At 39.0% G+C, this 22,359-nt stretch overlaps 2 protein-coding genes across 4 annotated transcripts in view; both read left to right on the plus strand.

The window, feature by feature from the left end:
• The window catches only part of LOC102305024 (pikachurin), a 26,352-nt gene extending 9,390 nt beyond the window's left edge, over nt 1-16,962 (plus strand). Inside the window, exons 3-26 of one of the 3 annotated variants that reach the window (XM_005916201.2) lie at nt 624-710; nt 884-910; nt 1,153-1,270; nt 1,377-1,512; nt 3,952-4,118; nt 6,181-6,255; nt 7,390-7,502; nt 7,605-7,852; nt 8,458-8,645; nt 8,818-8,918; nt 8,998-9,098; nt 9,246-9,390; nt 10,204-10,393; nt 11,210-11,335; nt 11,738-11,981; nt 12,075-12,186; nt 12,795-12,911; nt 13,162-13,342; nt 13,606-13,629; nt 13,835-13,913; nt 13,996-14,139; nt 14,560-14,643; nt 14,968-15,071; nt 15,171-16,962. In XM_005916201.2, the coding sequence (XP_005916263.1) occupies nt 624-710; nt 884-910; nt 1,153-1,270; nt 1,377-1,512; nt 3,952-4,118; nt 6,181-6,255; nt 7,390-7,502; nt 7,605-7,852; nt 8,458-8,645; nt 8,818-8,918; nt 8,998-9,098; nt 9,246-9,390; nt 10,204-10,393; nt 11,210-11,335; nt 11,738-11,981; nt 12,075-12,186; nt 12,795-12,911; nt 13,162-13,342; nt 13,606-13,629; nt 13,835-13,913; nt 13,996-14,139; nt 14,560-14,643; nt 14,968-15,071; nt 15,171-15,322 (3,063 nt within the window). In that variant the 3' untranslated portion in view covers nt 15,323-16,962. The remainder of the gene's footprint in view (nt 1-623; nt 711-883; nt 911-1,152; nt 1,271-1,376; nt 1,513-3,951; nt 4,119-6,180; nt 6,256-7,389; nt 7,503-7,604; nt 7,853-8,457; nt 8,646-8,817; nt 8,919-8,997; nt 9,099-9,245; nt 9,391-10,203; nt 10,394-11,209; nt 11,336-11,737; nt 11,982-12,074; nt 12,187-12,794; nt 12,912-13,161; nt 13,343-13,605; nt 13,630-13,834; nt 13,914-13,995; nt 14,140-14,559; nt 14,644-14,967; nt 15,072-15,170) is intronic. The other 2 variants (XM_005916202.2, XM_005916203.2) reach the window with 2 other exon arrangements.
• Nucleotides 16,963-20,936: 3,974 nt separating this feature from the next.
• Nucleotides 20,937-22,359, plus strand: part of LOC102305935 (putative defense protein Hdd11) — a 2,409-nt gene continuing 986 nt past the window's right edge. Inside the window, exons 1-3 of the mRNA XM_005916205.3 lie at nt 20,937-21,222; nt 21,667-21,779; nt 22,193-22,302. Of these exons, the coding sequence (XP_005916267.1) occupies nt 21,030-21,222; nt 21,667-21,779; nt 22,193-22,302 (416 nt within the window). The 5' untranslated portion in view covers nt 20,937-21,029. The remainder of the gene's footprint in view (nt 21,223-21,666; nt 21,780-22,192; nt 22,303-22,359) is intronic.

The raw sequence follows: 22,359 nt of genomic DNA on the forward strand, positions 1-22,359 counted from the left end.
ATAGATAGATAGATAGATAGATAGATAGATAGATAGATAGATAGATAGATAGATAGATAGATAGATAGATATAAGTCATATAAAATCTTTCGTTTTAGCCCATTTGTAGATGGTTTCTAGGCAACATGATAACATGGTAACATCTGATGTAGACCTTCAGGGGACTGAGATGTACCTGTGCTGCTTTTTGGTTGCTCAGCTCCTGATAGAAAGTCATCAACAAATAAACAGATAGAGATTCTTTTGTAACATGAGTCATAATTTTAGTTTTTCCTCTCTTTGAATGTGGTATACTCTAAGACAACCCAAACCCTTGCTTCCTTCCTTCTTCCCTTGTTTTTGTTTTGAGTCGCCCATTAGCAATTTGTGGATCAGTATGACTGCGTGTGCTCTGCTTTTGACCATATGTCTTCACTAAGAGGATTAGTCAACTACAGAGCTACCCCATAAACATGCGGGGTGGCCAATTGTTTTAAGTTTACAAACAGTCTTCTCAGTTTCCTCATAAATTTTTTCTAGCGAGCCCTCTTTTGACATTGTTGTTGCTATGTCTTTAAAACGGAAAGGCAAAAACCAAAGAAACCAAAAACTCATTGCATTTTATGAATGTTTGTATCATCCAGGTTTTCTACACAGAGATGAAGAATGGCCGTACAGTAGGGACCGCGTCTATAATGGAGGTGCCGCTCAGCTTGGACATGCTGACTACTGTTAGTATCCAAAGATACATTCACCTGTAATAGGCGTTGCATTTTTAGCAGTCACTTGTAGACAATGTGGAATTTGCTTAGAGGAAACCTGAATGGATGTTGCAGTTTGAACTTGTTATTAAAGTCATAACACCGTGATTTTATGCAAACATCTGTTTTTTTCTTTTTCAAAGGGACAATTTGATGGACAAGCAAGCTTTGTAAGTACCATGCTAGCCACTGCTTTCCACATTATGCATTTTCTCTATAAAATTATACGCTTCTCCTGCTTTATTGTCACGACTGACATTTATTTGTGAACCTGATATTATTTCCGCTCGTGATGCTGAGAAAATCCCTAATTAATAATGTCATCCCTGCTTTCTTTTCTTCTATTTCATCCCTCTCTCTTTCTAATCATCCTCGCCTTGCTTCTTAACGGTTTCCTACATTCACCTTCTAGGATGTGGACATCAGTAACCTGAAGGTGAACACTAACTACAGAGTCAGTGTTGGAGCATATGGCTGGGCAGGGGAGGGAAGACCCAGCATGCCCAGAGACATCGGCACTGCTTCACAGGGTAAGAATATGTGAGTAGACGGAGATCATTTTACAGTCGATGCCAGTAGCTTTACAGTAATTCGTTTACACCATTCGCTGACTACAGTTTTTTCCCCTGGCATTAGAAATGTGCATGCCCCCTTCACCCCCCTCCAAGCCCACTGTCATGGCCGTATCCGACACAGAGCTGGCGCTATCGTGGCAGCAAGGCGAGAGCGACGGAAGCGCACCTGTTCTTCACTTCCTGGTGGCTTACATCAGGTCAGTCAGAACTGACCGGTTTCATCACTGCTGACTTGATGTTAATACATAGGACACACGCAACAGCACAAACACCAGTCACCTCTTTTACATCAACACAACACCAGAGCTGGTTTGGAGCTAGTTCTGGCTTGCTCGCTTTTGAAAACCAGCCAATTTTTTCTGACAGTTTTGAGAGCTGAACATTACATAAAATAAAAATAGTGGCAAACGGACTGTGCAAACTGCATCCTCCATAACATCAGCAATTCCAACTTTAGGAATAGTAATTTTACGGTGCTGTACAGCTGTCGACTTCAGCACTAGAAGGTCTTTTTTGAGTGGAATTGGTGCAAAAACAATTTATGCAAGCACTTAAAAATCAGCTCACATATGCACTTAACAAGTTAAGACTGAGTGTTGTCGTCATGGAGGAAAAGAGCAGACCTAAAAGAACAGTTCTGCAAAATCTTCTTATTTTCCATTTTGCTAGGAGTGTTAGAAGATCAACTTGACTTTCATGTCTATAAACCAAATGTGAAATGTGTATTTGATTTTCAGGTACACCACCAATGACAAACCCTGTTGCGCTGATATCTAACATTTAGCCAGGCACTTTCCCTGCTACCCAGCTGTATGCTTTTACTTCACACCAGTTACATGAAGTTATCTTACAACACCTCAGGGTGTCCACCCCAAAGTTAAAAAACACTGCTTAAAAGGTTCAAAACATAGCTACCACAACCTCTCATTCTTTCCCCGTGTGTTTTATCCTTCTATGGGCTGAAATGTAAAAACAGCAGCTTCTGATTGCAGATTTAATTAATCAGATACCTTGAGTTGATTTTGAAAGAGTCACTGCCACTACAGTGCTGCAAAGCAACCTGAAGTGATTCTCAGTAAAATCAAATTGTTGCTTGCACTTGTTTTTTTTAGGACAGTGGTTTCCCCAGCTTTCAGTTTTTTTGATTTGCTTCCTGAAGTTGCTCAACTCCTCAGCCCTCAGTCTTTTGAGGCTCTCAACAAGGAACAAGCAGACGCTGGACACAGGACAACATCTGTACACTTTTTAAAATAGTAAATAATTGGACTATGTTTTCATTATTAGAAGTTATTAACTTCTAGAAATAGATCAATAATATACACTGTTAATCAGTAACAGTTTTGAAAGCTAGCAGAGTGCTAATAATGCACTATCTTAAAAGAAACCATATTTCAAACAAAATTCAGTTGGTTTGCATTAACGGATGTAGAGATCTGCACCTACTCAGATTCAAATAACTAAACAGGGCACACACAGCTCTCTTTCACAGTGACTTTCATGAGGCTTTTCCTGTCTGTTCAGTGTAAGCTTTTGTGTTTTGACATAAGGGTCAGTTGTGACATGTGAAAGAATGAGTTTCATTCTTTGTTTAGTAATGTTCAGGCACACGCACACACACGCACGCACACATAGAGGCACTCAGATAAAGAACCTCCCATGTCTAGACAAGTGTTCTTCCAAAAAAGTTGAGGTCAGAAATAATTTGTCTCGAATTGTCTGATGATTTGCCAGATATTTTTTTTCCTGTGAAATATCAGATGGTATTTAAAAGACATGTTTAAAAGCAAGTCATAAAAGAAAGAAGAGTTTAAAAGCTATAAAAGGAAGCAAACTTTAAAAAACACAGCAATGTCGCCCTTCACGGTGCAGAATCAACACCCCGCGAATGAGCAAAGAGAGGAGAGACGGGCGGGCTGAAAAACACTTACTGTGAGCAAGCAGACAAGAATAAGTGTCTGTGTTTGCATGCGGGGAGATTTTCAACACAGAAGGATCATCTCAGAAGCAAATCTTTCTCCCCCCTTACATCAAACGAGGCCTCACTGAAGAGAGTGGAAGCTGCTGTTGAAGATGCCTCTGTTCAAGAGAGAGTTATGGCCCCAGGCTGCCTGAGTCAGGCAAAGAAAGGAAGCTGGAGATTAAGGAAAAGTTCAGGACTTCATTGTTTTAGTTTTTTCATGATTTTTACGATAATCAAAAATGTTGTAATGTAAGGATGTCCAGAGTGGTAGTACGACAAGAACAAAAACAACAATGAAACAAATAATCAGTTAAATAATCTCTTTTTTTATTCTTTGGCAACTCTTTTTACAACTTTAGTTATTCAGATTCAATCTTGACACTGTACTCCATGCCGCTGCTTATAGATGTTTTTTTTCATTAGGGGCAACACAATCAAGTGGAAGATTACATCACAGTTCTGACCCCTCACAAAAACATACCGTCATTCTAAAAACAATTACTTTGGAGAGATTTTGAGTGTAATCACCATTTTTTTCATTGATTTCTAAAAGACAAAATAACTGAGGAGTAAAAAAAAAAAGATAATTGATGTCTTCAAAACTATCAAACATCAAATGTGTGTCAAATTAATCTTCTTATATTTGTATCTTTATGCCTGTCTTTTCTTTTCTCAGGCCAGAAATGGACACAGAGTGGACATATATCCGTGAGCCCATTGAGACTAACTCCATGGTTCTGAAAGGGTTAATTCCAGAAACAGAGTACCAGTTTGTTGTCAGGGCGGTCAACAAACACGGAGTTAGCCCACCCAGTCCTATCAACAATCCCGTGCGCACGCTCGGTAAGGCCGAATGTTGATATCTGAGCCAGAGTTTTATGTCGTAGTGGCCAAGCGCCCTCATTACTCTTTTTAAAACCACATTTTGAAACAAGCTCTTTTTCAGTATAGTTTAAACAATACACCCACGCTAAATAAAACAGACTGTGCATATTATTGCATTACCAAACTAATCCTCATGATTTACAAAACACCCCAGTGTTCCTGTGGAGTCAGTGAAATTCTCTCAGCGGTGTGCAGCAATAGTAAATCATGCAACAAAGGACCAAAACATTACAGATGACTGTTAAACACATTATTATTAACATACTCTATCTCCTGACCAACGGTGCGTGAGTCTACGGATCTGAATGAAACTGGCCAATATATTATATTCGCAAATATTTTTCAAATCTCTTAAAAATTTAGCTTTTTTTTGTTTGTAGCTTTTTTTTTGGAGGCCAAAACCTCCTCAAACCTCATGTGACGTAAAAATGATTTACCTCTGGTAAGGCTTTGGCATGGAAACACTGTGTGCAGGTTGAATGTAGGACAGCACCTGGCAGTGTGTCAGTGGGTATTGTGACCAAAGCCTTGGATAATGGAGATACGGCGCAACAAAGTCATTTACATTATTATTTTTGATGTAGCCTCCTGCTGGGGGCAAGATAGGGTTGGGGGGATGGAAGGAGCTGATTGATATTAAAACGCACACGCATTCATACAGGTGTGTATGTGCTAGACACACAAAAATGTGCAATAATAATGTCAAACGTATCGAGGATGAATTCACCTAGAGATTAATGGGCATAGCGTTACGCTTGTATGGGTGAGTGTGAGCTGCAGTGCATGTTGGGCTTCAGCTTTTTACATCTATAACTACTGAAATTAAACAGCCATGTAAACACAATCACATTATCCAGGTTTCTCTTCTGTGACCTGCGGGCGACACCGCTTCCAACGCTGTGTTAGCTGTCTGATTGTTGTAAACTGCTCTGATTGAAACAAGAGCCTTAAGTCCTCAGAGAGACAGTGCAGGAGCGGCAGACAGGGAGACAGATTCAGTTAAAAAGACATTGTTAAGAATGATGCGAAGGAAAGTTACACGAACACCATGCTGTGGGTGAATTGCAGAGGCAGACCGACAGAAATTGCGGGTCTAGGGAAGCGTGGCTTCTCAGCAGGGGATAAAAGCGGGTTACGTCCGAGTCTCATCAGACAGGATTAAGGATGGGATGCCAGACCCCTTCTCTGCCCATGCACATGCCTAATGGATGCACACACACATGCACACAATGCACCACTGCTCCAGTGAGCAGAAGGCGTGGGCTTGACTGACTGACATACTTTTTTTGCCGCTCTTTCTGCAGCAGTTCTTGTTTGTGTGGTCAGAGTGGTTAGAAACAGGGTGGTATGGTTTGAGGGGGACTGTTACACAACAGCAGATTAGTTTGATGAGAGGTTTTTTTGGGCATCCCCCCTGCCTCTGTGCCAGCACTTGCTATTCAGTGGATTTAATGTCATTAGGCTGTGCTAATCACAGTTTAAATCTTGGCACTGTTTCACGCTTAAAAGTCAAGTTTTCCTTCTGTTTAGTTTCGTGAACGATATAGTCAATAAATTATATATATATATATATAGAGAGAGAGATTTTTTTTCAATTGTGCATATCACTCCACAGCAATACACAAAGGTTTATGATTTTATCCCTCAGATTCCAGCATTTTCTACATTTACACAGTTAAGAGGAATGAGGGGGGAGAAGGGCAAGAAGAAGGGGGAGCAGTGGTTATGTAAGCTAAGATTAAGCTTTCTCAGAGTAAGAGGGATGGGTGTGTGTGTGTGTGTGCTATGTTGAACATGCACATATTGTTTTTGTTTGCTTTTCCATTCTAGTGTGTACAAAAGACATCATGAAGCTCTATACGAATATAAAAATGCATATTGATTATCTTAAAAGCTGATTTATATTCCACCTCAAGTTTACATGTATTTTATTGCTATTGTGAAATAAATTTGTAACAATTCCCAGGTTTTATTGGAATCCAGGTATTTACTGTCTGGCTTTGTCTTTGCACACTGTGAGCTTCTTATGGCAGACTTCTGAACGGAGGAGACACTTTTCAGTATGTGGTGCAGCAGCCTCGGTACAGACTAACAGGTAGACTTACTGGGCTAGCATCAGCTGGATTACTATTGTCACCATTATCATCATCATAATATGAGAAGTATGATCACATTTGCCCCTTTGTCACAGTCATAACCAAAGACCAGAGCTTCTTCTGCCGTGAAACCGCCGTTATTCTTTGTCATTTTGATCTTATTCACTGTTGCTACCAACTAACTGTACCATCACTGTCATACATGGGAAAGAGACTGCAAATATACATATTTATTATTATTATTATTTTTTTTTATGATGGGACAGTAGAGCAAACAGGAGAAGATGGACAGAGAGTGAAATAAAACCCAGGCACCTGAAGTTGCCTTTAAGGCTATTTGTTGCTCAACCCACTGAGCTAAATAGGCACCTCTGGATCCTGCAAATATATAATGAAAGAAACCACTGGTGGCCCTCTGTGTTCATGCAAAATGACTGACACATTTTATAATGGAGACTCAGTGATTTTATGAACACCAACTTGCCGTATTCAAAAAGAAGCCAATGAAAGAGCAAACTGGAGAACGTGTTTATAACAAATAATAAAAAAAGCGAAAAGAAATGAAAAATATTCACTTTCATATGCTTCTTTTTCATTGCATATAAAGAAAAAGATTTCAAGCATTTCTTTTTGAAATTTTTATTACATGGTTTATAGCTCATGAAAGTCAGAAAATCTATGTCAATGAGCACAAAATGGAAAGTCAAGCAGTGATTGTGGTTGGACTGAACTAGGCCAAGAGATGCATTGTATTTATTATACTTTACTAATAATGGATGGATTACCGTCCATAACTATCAGAATAAAAGCAGAAAAATGCTTTAAACTGTGTCTGAGTGTAGAATATATTTCATTTCACTTTCTCATATTACTGATGGAAAATATTGAGCTTTTCTCCAAGAGTCAAATTATCTGATGTACAAAAAATAAAGATTGAAGTTGAGCTTTACTGTATATTTGCAATCCCGCTTTCATGTCTTCAGCTTTTCCAGTTCATTGATTCTCTGACCTGCGTTCACTGCATGGAATTCATGATTTATGTTTTACCTAATAACCTGTTGTTGTCCTTTTGTACTCATTGCTCTCTTTTGTAAAAATTATCAAGTCATATTCCTCTGTGGTGTCTGTAACAGGTGCATCAGATGTTGGCAGCGGTGATTATGGGAGTTACATCACAGATCCTCGGGTCAAAGATGAAGATGGCTTTGACATTGATGACTCTGATTATGATATCTTCATTGAAGAGGTGTGTTTTTTACAGTCCAGAGCTAAACTGCAACCCTATTTTCTGTTTGATTATCACTCACTTCACTTTTTTTTTGCTGATTTTCTCTCTTTTCTCTCCTAGTTGAAGCCATTTCCGGGTATAAGTCAGGACAACAGGAAGTCCCAACTGCGCTCACACTCTGGTCCCCCATCTGGTCGAAATGTTGTTTACCGTATGAACACCATGACTCCTCCAAATGTTACAGCTGCACCAGTTTCCACCACCACATCATCCATCTTTTCAGAGTTTACAGATCTGCTTTTCCCAGTCACTTCACAGCCCAGTAGCACTCTTGAGACCAAAACTACTGCCCCACTCACTCCTACCAGGTAAGACTGATGTTAAAATGATTATTTAATTTAATATCTGTTTTCCATCAAGGATTTTTTTGCAGTTTCTTGTTGTTGATGAGATTTCAAAACCTTTTAAAGGCAAAATTAGCCACTTATAGATTGTTCCTCGTGAACAGAAAAGAAATCTTTTACTGCTCTTATGCTCACAGTTTTTCTCCTTAGTCTGTGATTGTGATTATTATATTTCCATCTCTCCTGGCTTTCTGCTTTCCCCCCTTACTAGCTACCTAGAACATGTCTTTTTGTGCTCTTATACTTAATTATTTGATAAAGATAGCGAATGGAGCAGTGAAATGTCACACATGTCTGGTTGTGATGTACTGTATGTCATTATCTGCAGCTATATATGGTGGCTTGGCCCCTGTTCTGTTGATTTTGGGTGAGCACTTTGGGCTTTTTGCTGTTTGTTCCTTTCCTTCAAGCAAAAAAGGAACAATTTACAATCAAATGCCACCTTTAGAAGACATACCTGATGAAGGTGTAAATACATGACAAAACATTGCCTCTTAGGTTACTGTAACCCCAACTAGCAACAGGTTACTAAAGTTCCTTATCTTTCTTTCTCTTTTTATCCTCCAAAGCATCCCTTTGTCGACCACCACTTCTACTACGACCACGTCCCCCTGGAAAGGCGAGGTACCTCGTGTGTACGACCTGAGCTGTGATGATACTGTGTGTCCACCCGACAGCTTCTGTCTCACTGATTACGAAAGCGGCGGTTCGCGCTGCCACTGCAACCTTGGACGAAGAGGGGACACGTGCTCTGAGGGTAAGAAAGATTTCTGAATCTCTTTTTTAAAAAACATTTTATGTCAGCTGTTCTCTGATAGTGTAGTGGCTATTTTGTCAAGGTTGCAAGAAGTGGCCCTTTCTTCTTCCAACCCATGGGTGCTCTTACTTCTCATTTGTCATGATTTTTCTTTTCATTTGTCCTCCTTCAGCGTTATCAGTGAAGTTTCCCAGATTCCATGGCCACTCTCACATGACCTTTGAACCCTTAAAAAACTCTTATCAAACCTTTCAGATTACTTTGGAGTTTAAGGTAAGATATCACGTTTCATATCTTTTTTTTTTTCTATCAGTGATTAAAATAGATTTCAGACGGTTTCTCTTTGGTGCAGGCAGACTCTGAGGATGGGTTGCTGCTGTACTGTGGAGAGAATGAACATGGCCGTGGAGACTTTACTTCTTTGGCTTTGGTTCGGGGGAAGCTTCATTACAGGTGAGGAACATGTCAGAATAACATTAGCTATCATGTACTGTTTATCAAAAGAAATAAATGTGCACTGTAGGGTGCATAAGATTTAGAGATGGGATTTTTCCTTGTCTGTAGCTATGATGCTTACCTGCTAGATTCTTGTCTCTGCAGGTTTAACTGTGGTACAGGAGCAGCTCAGATAGTCAGTGAGAGCCGCATTGTTCTCGGTCAGTGGCACACAGTAACTGTCTTCAGAGATGGCATGAGTGGCTGGCTCCGTATGGACAACGACACACCCATATCCGGACGATCACAGGTTATAATACAAAGAAAATGAAAAATGTCAAATTGTTTTTTTGTTTTTTAAAAACATAATTTAAGTTAAACAGTGATTTAAAGCATACTGATACAAGATGTCTCATCAGTCAGGTGTAATGCTACAGTCAGTCAGTGGCTGGAGACTGCAACTCTACTAAAATTAGTGCAGTTGTGTGCAGTGAACTTGCAGTCTTGTTGTCTTTGCAATGGTTGCTTTGAAGACAGGGACCAGGTCTGCAACCTTTTGCAGTCAGTTGTTATCTTCAAAGTGATTTTGGTGTATAGAGACGGCGATCAGTCTGCTCAGTCGGCTATCGAATGGGATCAAGTCGGCTATTACACGCACTCTGTTTGTGTTTTCCATCTAGATGCACAGAAACTCAAATTAACTGCTTGCATTCTTGGTAAATTGGATGGTAAATTGACACAGGTGCTCTGCAGGTTTGCTTTTATATAGAAATATAACCAAAATACAACCAGTTTGGAGACAGTTGAGTCCACCATTGCAAAGAGACTTGCCCCAGATGAGTTGCAGTCATTAGCACAGACTGACTAATGTTGATTGCAACATGTTGGCAATATGTCCGAGTCAAACTCCTACCAGGCAACCTGTAAAGTCACCGTGCGAATAAAAGTGATTGCCCAGAGGTTTAAAGGTGCTACACTTTCATCATCTGGATAACCAGTTGGTTCCTGTAACTACTTGCACCAAAACTGTTGGTGCATATTGTCAAATATTGTCTTACAAGGGGTCAGACTATCCTTAAAATATAAATAAAGAGGTTTTAATTTCTTCATCTTGTCCTCTTAGGGTCAGTATAGTAAGATCACCTTCCGCTCCCCATTGCATGTCGGTGGATCTCCAAGCGCTTACTGGCTGGTCAAAGCGACAGGGACAAATCGTGGCTTTGTTGGCTGCATGCAGAGTCTGACCATCAACAATAAGGCTACAGACATCAGGCCATGGCCCCTGGGCAGTGCTCTGAGTGGAGCTGATATAGGTAAGGAAGCACACAGGATGTGAGAGAATTTGAGTGATGAATGTTATTTTAATGTGGCCGCTGCCAGTGGCACCTGGCTCTTATCCATATTACCCACAGTGCACTAGGTCTCTTGAAGTTTTGGTGCTCGGTTGAGTAGCTGAACAGTAATTCTAGAGTTTGGCTGTTTGGTTTTCATGCATACAGTAAATAACTATAATCATTAGTGGGCATAATTTGAATATGGATGACAGTGTTTATTCATCACACCACCCGGTGTTAGTGTTATTTCACTTTGCTTAAAAGAAAAAATGAAAGCAGACCATGTCGTGGTGTATAATGAGAGCATTAAAATATCTGACATTATCAAAAAAGACAAATCCAGTGATATAAGAAAGGAATTGTTGCCATTTTAGATAATTTTCTGTCACAGCGACAGACAAAAATAGCTTTTTAATAACAGGGTTTTAACCAATATGTCACTGAAGCAAGAAGCAGATTGTTTTTGGCAAATTATGGAACACAAAGGACTTTTTCACAACATGATTTTATGAACGAGGTAAGAATATTAAATAAATTTTGCAAGAAATTAAAAATCACTGAAAGTTTTTTTTATTTATAAATATACCCCATTCATACAAAACAAGCAAGCAAACAAAAAAAAACCTCATATATTTTGATTGTGCGTGTTGTGTGAGTGTTGTGCTCCTGCTCACTTTTCTGTAGTTGGAGCAGGACTGTTTATAGGAACAATGCAGCCATGGAAACTGTATTTATGTTGTAAGTGTGTACAAACATATGCAGAGTACATATGCTGGCTTTGTCCTAATGTACCAGGTGAGTGCAGTGACAATGTGTGTGACCTGGTCAGCTGTGCCAATGGCGGAGTCTGCTTTGCAAATCGTGCTGATGGCTACATCTGTCTGTGCCCACTTGGCTTCAGAGGAGCACTTTGTGAAGAGAGTGAGTCAACCATTTCCCCTTTCCCCCCCCCTCACACCTGCAAAAGCGCGCACATAAGCATCCAGTTTACAAGGAGAGTTTTGAACAGCTGTGAAAAAAGGAAAAATAAAATCCCTGCCGTTTCTTCTTACCTGCTGACTTCCACGTATTGTCACATAAACCTTTCAAGGTAATTACTCAGCAGTTGAAGAAAATGCCAAGAAAATCGATTGAAATAAGAAATATTTCTCATATGGCAGTAGAAGGATTGATTGCATGTCAGACCAGCTTTCACACAAAATAGCCTTTCACTTTTTCCTCTCCTTGATATATCTCTTCCTGCAATCTCATTGTGTTGTTAGCAACTGTTTTCCTCTTCTTTACATTTACTTATTTTCTTTTGTCTTTTCTCCTTTTCCTCAGGTTTCTCACTGTCCTCGCCACTCTTCAATGAAACAGTGTTTTCATATGCCGTCATCCCATGGCCTCAGTCCTCACAGAGTTACCTGTCCTTCACTGAGTTTGAGGTGACGTTTCAGCCGTCAGCCCCTGATGGAGTGCTGCTGTACAGTGATGATGCAGGGAGCGGGGACTTCCTTGCTATAAACCTGGTGGACAGATATGTAGAGTTCAGATTTGACTGTGGCTCTGGAGGAGCTGTCATAAGGTGCTGGATAGAGCCAAGTTTTGAATCTTCTTTTCACATTGGTTTTACATTATCTAACTACATATACTAAATGTGTGTTACTGTGTGTTTCAGGAGTGAGGAGCAGATCAGTTTGGACTCATGGCATGAGCTAAGAGTATCACGTACAGCAAAGAGTGGTATCCTCCAGGTGGACAGCCAAAGACCTATGGAGGGGATTGCTGAGGTACATTAAAGTCCATTAGAACCATCTGCAAAAACTATGTTATGTTATTATTAGAAAATAAATATATTTATAGAAAATATACTTCACAAAAAACTCAACTTTATAGTTTAACGGGAGAAAGAATCAAACCACAAGATACTGGAAGCAAGTATAAGTACGAGGTCTTTATAGTCAGGGTAGACTTCATACATGAGAGGCAAGTGACAAGTGGTCAAAAATGCACACAGCTGGTGGGAAACTAACCAGATACAATAAGTAAAACTGACTGAAATACACAGAATTGGGGAATTTCAAAATAAAACAGGAATTAATGACATTATAAACCTCAATGCATGATACGCACACACCTTATTAGTTTCTAAGGCATGTTTAAGTGACATTTGTATTAGAACAATCACCTGTCAAAGTCAACTCTTGAATGTGCAACACTTAATCACCTTTTAGCCGTGGTTTGGTTCTTAAACTCCTGAGAAAAATATCAGGCTCTTTTTGACCAAGCGAAACACATCCAGAGTTATAGATTTTTAAAACATGTATTTATTTAAGCGGACGTGCGGATGAATGGTTTGACATGACTCACCTGTTTCTCTGCTGTATTTATGTTTCAGGGAGCTTTCACTCAGATCAACTGCAGCTCACCTCTCTATATTGGCGGCGTGCCAGAGTACGATAAAACCAAGCGGACAGCAGGTGTAATAAAACCCTTCACTGGCATTATTCAAAAGGTGATTGCTTTTTTTAGATATGCCAACATCAGTGATCTGCAACACAGTTATATTTGCAAGATTGTTACTCAGTCATTTCCAATCCATCAAGAGTGACACAGCAGCATTACAATATATATGATGTATACTGCGTACAATCTCCAAGCTACTGTGGCAGGTGTCTGATTTTAGTTTGGTTGTTTTTTTTTACAGTCGCGCTCTTTCATTTTGTCCTTTTCCTCTCTGTGCTCTTTTCTTTTCACCCCCTCAGCTAATACTCAATGATCGCACCATCCCCATAACAACTGCAACTGCTGGTGGAGTTAATGTAGCCAATTCTGCACACCCATGTGTGGAAAGTCCATGTGCCAATGGAGGATCCTGCAGGCCAAAGTGGGATGAATATGAGTGTGACTGCCCTCTAGGGTACGACGGCAGGCATTGCCAGAAAGGTCTGTTGCATGTGGAATTGTTCTCATCGACAGATGAACTCGGTTGATGTGCAATTTGGTGCATGTCACAGAAATCAGCAGGCTGTTCACACGGTGCTAAGAATAAAATATGCTGATGTCTTTACATGCTACATGAAATATTTTGTGCTTAGTTTTATTTTTTCATAATGCTTTCTGTTTTAAATCCACCAATATGCAGTTTTTTCTCATGGAAACTTAGTCCCTTAAGTTTACTTTTTCTCTTTAATGCTTTCATGGAACAGAGTGTGGGAATTACTGTTTGAACAGTAAGTCTTCTTCTCTGATCTCAAAAAGTAGATATTTTTTTAATTTTCTTTCCTTGTTTGGAAAACACGTAAGATTTCTTTCCCTTCACACATTTTCCACCACAGGATCAGATTTGGTCTTTTCTCTTAGCTGTAGACATAAGTTGACACGTGCTGATGCTGCCACCTTGTGATGATATGAAAGGAGCTCTTGTTCTCTTCCCAGCTGTTACTGAAGCCATAGAGATTCCACAGTTCATCGGAAGAAGTTACCTGACCTATGACAACAGAGATATCCTTAAAAGGTTGGTGGGGAAATTCCTGTGTGTGTGTGTTTTTTTTAATTTCTAGCTTTTTCATGAAGTGCATTCTACAATCTTTCTACAGAGTATCTGGGTCCAGATCCAGCCTTTTCATGCGCTTTAAGAGCACAGCTAAAGACGGGTTGTTGCTCTGGCGAGGAGACAGTCCAATGAGACCCAACAGTGACTTCCTCTCTATGGGTCTTCAAGATGGCGCTCTCATCTTCAGGTATTTATCACTGTAAAACATGAACGGCACTATAAAAAGAGTAAAATATGTTATGATGTCTTATAATTCTTAATCAAATGTAACTGGATTGTAAAGAAATGTTTTTAGTTAAAGTGTAAATTCTAGATGCCATGTGTTTGCCCTTTCTGTGTTCTCGCGCTGGGCAAAAAACGTCATAAAACACAAATGGAAAAAAAAAATTGTGCACAAGAAGGACAGTAATAATCAAGTATGACTGCCGATGCCATCAAGGGGTAGTGAGCTACAGTACGTGCTCAGCAGAGGTAGAGCTAAAAACAAAAAAAAGGTCTGTGTGAGGACCATGATCACTAAGAGAATCAGGATTTATCAGGCTTGTACCATAAAAATGTAATTCCACTGCAGTCCGCTGTACGTGTATGCATTTCCATGTTGTTGTAGTTACAACCTGGGCAGTGGTGTAGCCAACATTGTCATCAACGGGACCTTTAGCGATGGAAAGTGGCACAGAGTCAAAGCTGTGAGGTAAGCTCATGAAATCCTGTCAAATGGATATCCAGTATGTTGATCACATTCCACTGTGGCTCTTTACTTTAAATTGCCTCTCTTAGTCTTTATAATAACATATTGCATTATAGCCTTATTATACCATTTATAAACCAACAGATCCGGTAGAAGTAGCAGTTGTAGGTCATTCTTTACAGTCTTTTGCTACCGCAAATCACCTTTCAATCCCTGTGTTAAATATAAAATCTAAGGTCAATATTTTATTTTTATATATAACAAAAATGTTATGCACAAATTAAAAGTTCAGTTTCTCAGTTTGACTAACTGATTTACTGTATTCAGGGATGGCCAGTCAGGAAAGCTGACTGTAGATGACTACGGGGCAAAGACAGGCAGGGCACCTGGTAAAATGAGACAACTTAATATCAATGGACCCTTATATGTTGGTAAGTGAAACCTCAAATCTCTAAACCCGTAAAATGATAAAGATTAAGAGATCATTTTCACATCTGTATGTTTGCGCTCTCTCTGTTCTTCGTCTTAAGGTGGCATGAAGGAGATAGCGCTTCACACAAACAGACAGTACATTGGAGGCTTGGTGGGCTGCGTGTCCCACTTCACACTGTCCACGGACTATCACTTAGCGCTGGTGGAGGACGCTGCTGACGGCAAGAACATCAACACCTGTTCCAACTAGTGAATGACTTCGGCAGATTGAGATTAAGATAAGATTTTTCCAACCGAATCATCTGATTTGTCATCTTAAAGCTCACTTACCAGCAACAAATCAGTAAAAACTTAAATTATAATTTGTGGTTGTGTTTTCGTTTTTGTACCAATTCAGATCTGATGACCCTGAGAGGATTTTTAGAAAGCACAAGTACTTTGTGAAAAGAGGGAGAAAAAAGCAAAGTGTTATGTTTGATGAGGATCTTTAAAAAAAAAAACCCCTTTGAAGGACTTTTTCATTGGATGACTCTATTTGTATCTTTATTTCTTTTCTTTTTTTCTACTGTAAATCCTTATTTGATTGCTGGAAGAACCAAGTGATCCAAGGGATCAAAAGTCATCATGAACCTGACCTAGAACAGCGAGCAGAGATAAACTTCTTTTAGAGGATTTTGGTTTTGGTTCTAGGGGATTTCTGTTGTCTTTGTTGTTGTGGCATTTGTATTCTTGTTCGTGATGTCTTATCAGTCTGTAGACAGATATTTTCTAAAATCTGATGGATGTCAGTTTTTAACAACGTTTCTAGTTTTGGAGGGTAAATACGTCAGCTACGCAAAATGTTGGTTTTAACTTTCTTCTTTTAGTTCACTTGGTCTTTCATTTTGATCTCCCAGACGTTAGTAACATGAAAGTCTAACGTTGATATGGTGAGGCAGATCAAATCCTCAGTAAATTATGTGTGACATACTGTTGCTGTCATCTGACACAAACCACAGTGCTGTGGACATCAGCCTTTGAATTGTTGCTTGTAACTCTTGATTATATTATCAAAATGATTGATCTCCTTATTCTTCATGCCTGAACTTTATCCTTTAAAAGGGGCATTCTGGGAATACTCCATTTGCATCTTATGATCTATTCTTGTGATGGTCACTCCCACAAAACCAAGACACTGTTGTCAAAAAACACTGGTTTTCCCACGAGAGATATCCCCTTGTTTCAAAGAAAGTCTGTGATGCTAATCCTGGCATTATGAAAAGTGTTTCAAAAGAAGCAAAACTAATGAAATCACCATGTGACTGTGAATGTCAGCGGCATCAGCTGACTTCAGCCTCAGAATAATTACAATAGTTTGACTGTACAGAACATGTAGTATGTACCGGCTGACTTTAAAAGCTAAATAACCATAGATCGTTGAAAAATATTAATGTGTATGATCCCGGATGCTGTGTCTAAATGTCCATTTAAAGCTTTAACTTTAAATTGATGCTGCCGTACTAGTCAGATAGTGAGAGCAGGAAATGTAAAATCAGTCTTTAGGCCTGACCTGTGCATAGCCAAAATGAGAGAAGTAAGACGGACATCGCGAATGAATGTGCACACAAAGAAAACGTACTACTCAAGCCTTAATGTCTCCCTAATTATGTACTCCTGAAAATGAAAGCAGACAATTAAGTGCATCAAAGAGGTGTGTCAAGAGGTCATCCTTTGTTATGTGACTAGAAACTGATTGTTGGCGCTTTGGAAAGTATGCTTATTCGGGCTTGTAGACTTGACCTATTACAAGATGATGAATTACGTAAAGTAAGCCTGTATATGTTTTGGTATATTGTGACACCCTCTAAATAAAGTCCAGTCAAACAGATTAAACAACTTTCTAGCCACTAACTTTTTGTCATGGTTGATAATGACTTGTTGGTGCCCTTGACATTTTATTTGGGAAATGGACTTCTTTTTATAATGATACACTGTACAAACCATCTTGTGCTGGCTACTGTGCTTGTTATTTGATCGCGTTGTACGTGTACTTCATTAGTCTGCATTTATATGATTGAAAACACGGATGAATGAATAACTTAAGTCTTTCATTTATTATTATGTGTGCCATATCCACAGTTGTTCCCAGCCTACATAGACTTCCAAGACACCACCGATTCATATAAACATGGTTTAGGGTGCTGCTCATTTTCAAGAGAAGTCCAGAAACCGAGTAACAGTACCAGAAGCTTTTGTACAAAAAAGTGAGAAAAAGCTTTCAATTTAACTTTGTGCACACAGAAACCTAAAAAAAAACATGGCAATTCAAACCATTTCTTCAGTACAATTCAATATTCATAATTCGTATATTACAACCCCCTCCTCAGTTTCACATTCTTAAACATTCTTGATGAATAACTTATCACATTAACAAAAAATACAAGCTGACCAATGACTGTAGAATTGACTGTTTTCTGCAGTAATTGAAGCTTACCTGCAGTCAGCTTCAATTACTATTTGACCTAAAAAACAATAATATGTGTTACAAATAGAGACAGTACTGCACAGGAAGAGCAAAAGACCTGCCACCAGGGAAGGTAGGCAACTGCTTGGAGGATCCTGAGCTTCCAGTAAGCCACTGACAAAGGTAAGACTGCAGCAGTGGGTTGCACTGACAGCAGGAGTGACCTGATCTCTGTAAGGTGCTCCCATCAAATTCCACTCACTCCCCTTGCAAGTGGTGCAAGATTCTGTTTAAACAAACCTGATTAAAATGTGTTATTATTCTGGAAGTGAAAAGAAGAAAATAAAACTAAATGGATTATAAAAAAAAAAGCGAGACAATGTTAAGTGGAGCAGATAATATACAATGCTAAAAAAACTAAATGCTGCAAGTCTGGTCTGAAATAGAGCCACTTGAATGATTAATCTTCCATTAGGAATTCCATCACATTTTTTTTATTTTGTTTACTCTGACATTTAACATTAATTAGCTAGTTTTATAATGTTTTAACTCTCATTTTATAGAACAATCATTGTGGTTGGTGGTGCCAAATTATTTTATAACATAATGGTGATTAATGCTGGTTGGAGGGACTTCTGTTCATTTTTGCCTAGGGCCCCAATGAACACTTGAATCACCACTGTAGGCACTCGGGATGTCCTAAAGAGAAGCTGCTGAAAGAATGACCTCAGAGACCTAGAAGAGAGCTGTATAGTTAAACAAATCCTTAAAATATTGAGTTGCTAATCCACTTAACCCTTTAAAAACAAAAGGTAACATCCAAACAGGATTGATATGTTGCTTTTTTTTTGTACCACTTAAAAGTCTAATCAGGTCAAGATCCAGTTTTAAAGTAAGAGGGACAAATAGCACTTCTACACTGTGCAACGAAGCAATTCTGTTTCAAACGTGTCAAAGTTTTTGACACGTCTGGGGAAATAAATCGTTTTAATGTCTTGAAAGAAATCAGACTGCAGTCTGCTCACAGATGTGTACAGCGAGCACGGAGGTGAATCGGCAGCTTTTCAGTTTTTGTATTTCATATGATCTGTGTCATCTAGCCTTGTAAATAAAAGTTCAGTTAAACATGCTATGTGTTTTTTTTTAGAGGAGAGAATGCCTCACCTGCTACGTTAAGGGAGGCTTATTTTAAGATAAACATTTCATTGCCATTTGGTTTCCAGTATAAAGTACATTAAAACAACACCAATCAGGATATATATCTATATATCTATCTATCTATCTATCTATCTATCTATCTATCTATCTATCTATCTATCTATCTATCTATCTATCTATCTATCTATCATCTATCTATCTATCTATCTATATATATATATATATATATCTATATCTATATATATCTATATCTATATATCTATATCTATATCTATCTATATCTATATCTATATATATCTATATATCTATCTATATCTATATATATATATATATATATATATATAATCTATCTATCTATCTATCTATCTATCACACACACATACAGAGACAGTCTTGCTTGGTTGTAACCATACTTCTGTGGCCAAACTACTCATGGGTAATTTTAGAGGCACTCTATCTATGCGGAAAGTTTGTGAAGCCACAACAAAGACTGTGAGAAATGCACACAACGCTTGGTAGACGAGTGGTGCTCACAAGAAAATATGTTTTTGTATTTTCAAAGCATGTGATTATTACCCTTTTCTGGAGGTTCTTTTCAATCACAAGCAACACTACAGTGTTTGACGTTACATTTCAGGACATTCAACCCATTATGTGATGTCTGTGTGGCCATGATGTGGTTCTATTGTGCTTTGAAAATACGGCAGTTTGGACCATTTTTCTAAGCTGTAATACAACAAGCTAAACACAACATGTCCTAGCAAACAATTTGTCTGTGTTATTTCATATGTTTGTCTGTTTTGGTTTGCCTAAAGTTAGAACACCCCATATGGCAGAATTAAATGCATCTACCATAGACTCAGCTGTATCCAGATTTTGTAATGACCGTCTCCTTATCATTGTTTATTTCGACTCACTAACTGAGGGGCATTTTCTTGCTTAAATTCTGTGGGATGTAAGCTTACCAACAGCTGACTTTCCTTCATGCATGTGGCTTCACCAGTGTATAACTGTGAGAGTGAATGAATAGTGGTATTGTAAAGCGCTTTGAGGGGTCCCGAAAAAGCGCTATATAAAATGCAATCCATTATTATTATTATTATTTATTTTACGCTGGTGGAAATCAGAAGACACATAAGTACCAAATTATTTTAGGTTGCATTTTACTGCTCTTCTTTTACTGCCGTTCTTCTGGCCTCATTTTATGTCAAAGGTCTGTAACTTCAATCTTTCCAGGGCAATATTATTTTATGAAACTTACATAAAACCCTGTAGTGTATCCAGAAAGGCCTTTAATTTAAATAAAGCCATTAGACACCACATCATATTCAGGCATCTTATCACAATGTGCGGTCAAAGGTAACTAGTGGACGATTAGCTTAAAGCTGCCAAATTCAATTCAGTTCTGAGAACAGGAATGATAAATGATGGGCTGTAATTTGGTTTTATCTGATTACACTGCACATCAGAGAGATTAGACTAAAACACTTCTTAAATTAAATTAATACATTTTTAAATGTTTAATCTCATTATTAATGTTAAACAAGCTCATCTTGACCAAGTAAAATGTAAATTTAAGCAGGTGAGAAGGTCAGTGAGCACATATAGTGGAATAAGATGTTCTCAGGAAAGTGTGAAACCCAAAGCGCTTTTTTTATGTACACATAGAAGAGTACATTAAGCTTTTATTATTACAAATGAAAAACTATCCCAGTTTAAGTGGTAGAATATTGGCCCTCATAAATGTTATAAATATTCATTGGGGTTTAATTCAAGCAAGGAAATCCATGACTGTTGCTGTCTTTGTGAAGCTTTGAGGGGTTTGGGGAGCGAGTTTGTTTGTTTTTTGACTTTTAGCCCGTTGTCTTCTGAATCGCTCACCTCAAAAAAATAAATAAGTATGGGGCATGTTTCCCAAGTAGGACGAGATTCCTAACTGCAGAGTATCAACATACATGCTCTTGTTTGCCTCTTTCACTCTTCTCCTACTGTCATAAGTATTAAGTACTAACCAGCGCAGTAGTGTGCCACTGTTATTTATAAACCACCAAACTTTATGATTATTTCAATTATATATATATATATAAATAAATTTTTAAGTTTTGTGTATTTGAGAGCAGAAAATTTTTTCTGCCTTTAATTGCAGAAATATCGCAAGATCTTTTCAAGAAATCATGTGAGCTTTGTGAGAGAGAGCATGATTAAGTAAGTAATAGCTGCAGAAAATGTAATTTTTTCGGTTGCGTGACTCAGCGGGAGTATTTCTGACTCCATCCCCTGACTCCTTCCAGGGTATAATCACACACCGCTTGCTTCATAGTTTTGTTTGCACAGTGATTGCTCCTCATTCAGCCTGATGGAGCTCCTTTGGCCTGGGTTGCTCATACTCCAGATGCTCTGTTTTATTAACGGCTATCCCAACGGTGCTCCCTCCGGTGCCTGTGAGGATATGTTACCTCGTCACTCTGGGGTGCTGCCTCAGCCTTCACCAGCACCCTACACTATTCTTACCAATGCCAGGGTGTTTCAGCCAGGGAAGCCCATTACAGGTAAGATGCTCTTCACTTCTTCTACAGATGAACATACTTTTTTTTTGTATAAGTCTGAAGGAACACGAGAAGCTGGAGAAATACCAAGGGCTCAGAGAAGAGCTCGAGAGGATGTGGAAGGTGAAGGTAACAGTGGTCCCCGTGGTAATCGGAGCACTAGGTGCGGTGACTCCCAAGCTAGGCGAGTGGCTCCAGACGAGCGCAGTCCTGGGAACAGCTAAGATACTGGGCAGGACCCTCAAGCTCCCAGGCCTCTGGTAGAGGACCCGAGCTTGAAGGATAAACCACCCGCAGGGGTGTGCTGGGTGGTTTTTTTAATTTATATATACATATATAAAGAGTTTATCCATTATCCATTATTGATCTAAATATTACATTTGAAATGATAAACTACTGTTTATTTTATATATATAAACATTGAGGTCTTTGTTGTGCTAACTGCAGTGACCATCGTTGGACCAAAATACAGAGGAGTGCTTCTGGAAGCTCGAATAGGTGGAGGCCTCAACGCTGTGGGGACGTGGCAGCGCCCTCCTCCAGACACTAAATTCCTTCAGGTGCATTTTTCAGTTAAGCCTATGTTGAAACCTGAGCTGCAAATAGTCATAATGTTGTTACAGATGCCAAAAGTACAATAAATAAGATTGTTCCCAAGAAACAGTGGATAGCACTGTTGCCTCACAACATAAAGGTTCTAGGTTTGAATCTACTGGCCAACTGGGGCCTTTCTCTGTGGAGTTTCTCCCCATGCCTGTGTGGGTCCTCCCATAGTCCAAAAACATTGGACTGTGGGATGACTGGATTGGATTGAATGGGATTGTGAGCATGAATGGTTGTCTGTTTCTCTTTTTCTGCTCGCCCCATGATAGACTGGTGACTGGGGACATAACACTGCATTTGATTAGAAGAGAATATATGGATATAAATCAGCAGAGTAGAATTAACAGCAATTTCCGATTATTGTTCACAGTGCGCGCATAATCCTCGAGGTGCTGTCACTCACTCCAACACCAATCTCAAGGGCAACAGCACTGTGTACAGCTGGATACCGCCTAACTGTGAAGGTCCTGTCTACTTCATGTAAGGCAAATATACTTTGTTAGGTTTTCTGTGTAGATCCAAATTGTGATATATATA

Source organism: Haplochromis burtoni, unplaced genomic scaffold (genome assembly GCF_018398535.1).
Source record: "Haplochromis burtoni strain Fernald_Lab_line unplaced genomic scaffold, NCSU_Asbu1 Contig_18, whole genome shotgun sequence".
Classification (NCBI taxonomy): Eukaryota; Metazoa; Chordata; class Actinopteri; order Cichliformes; family Cichlidae; genus Haplochromis; species Haplochromis burtoni.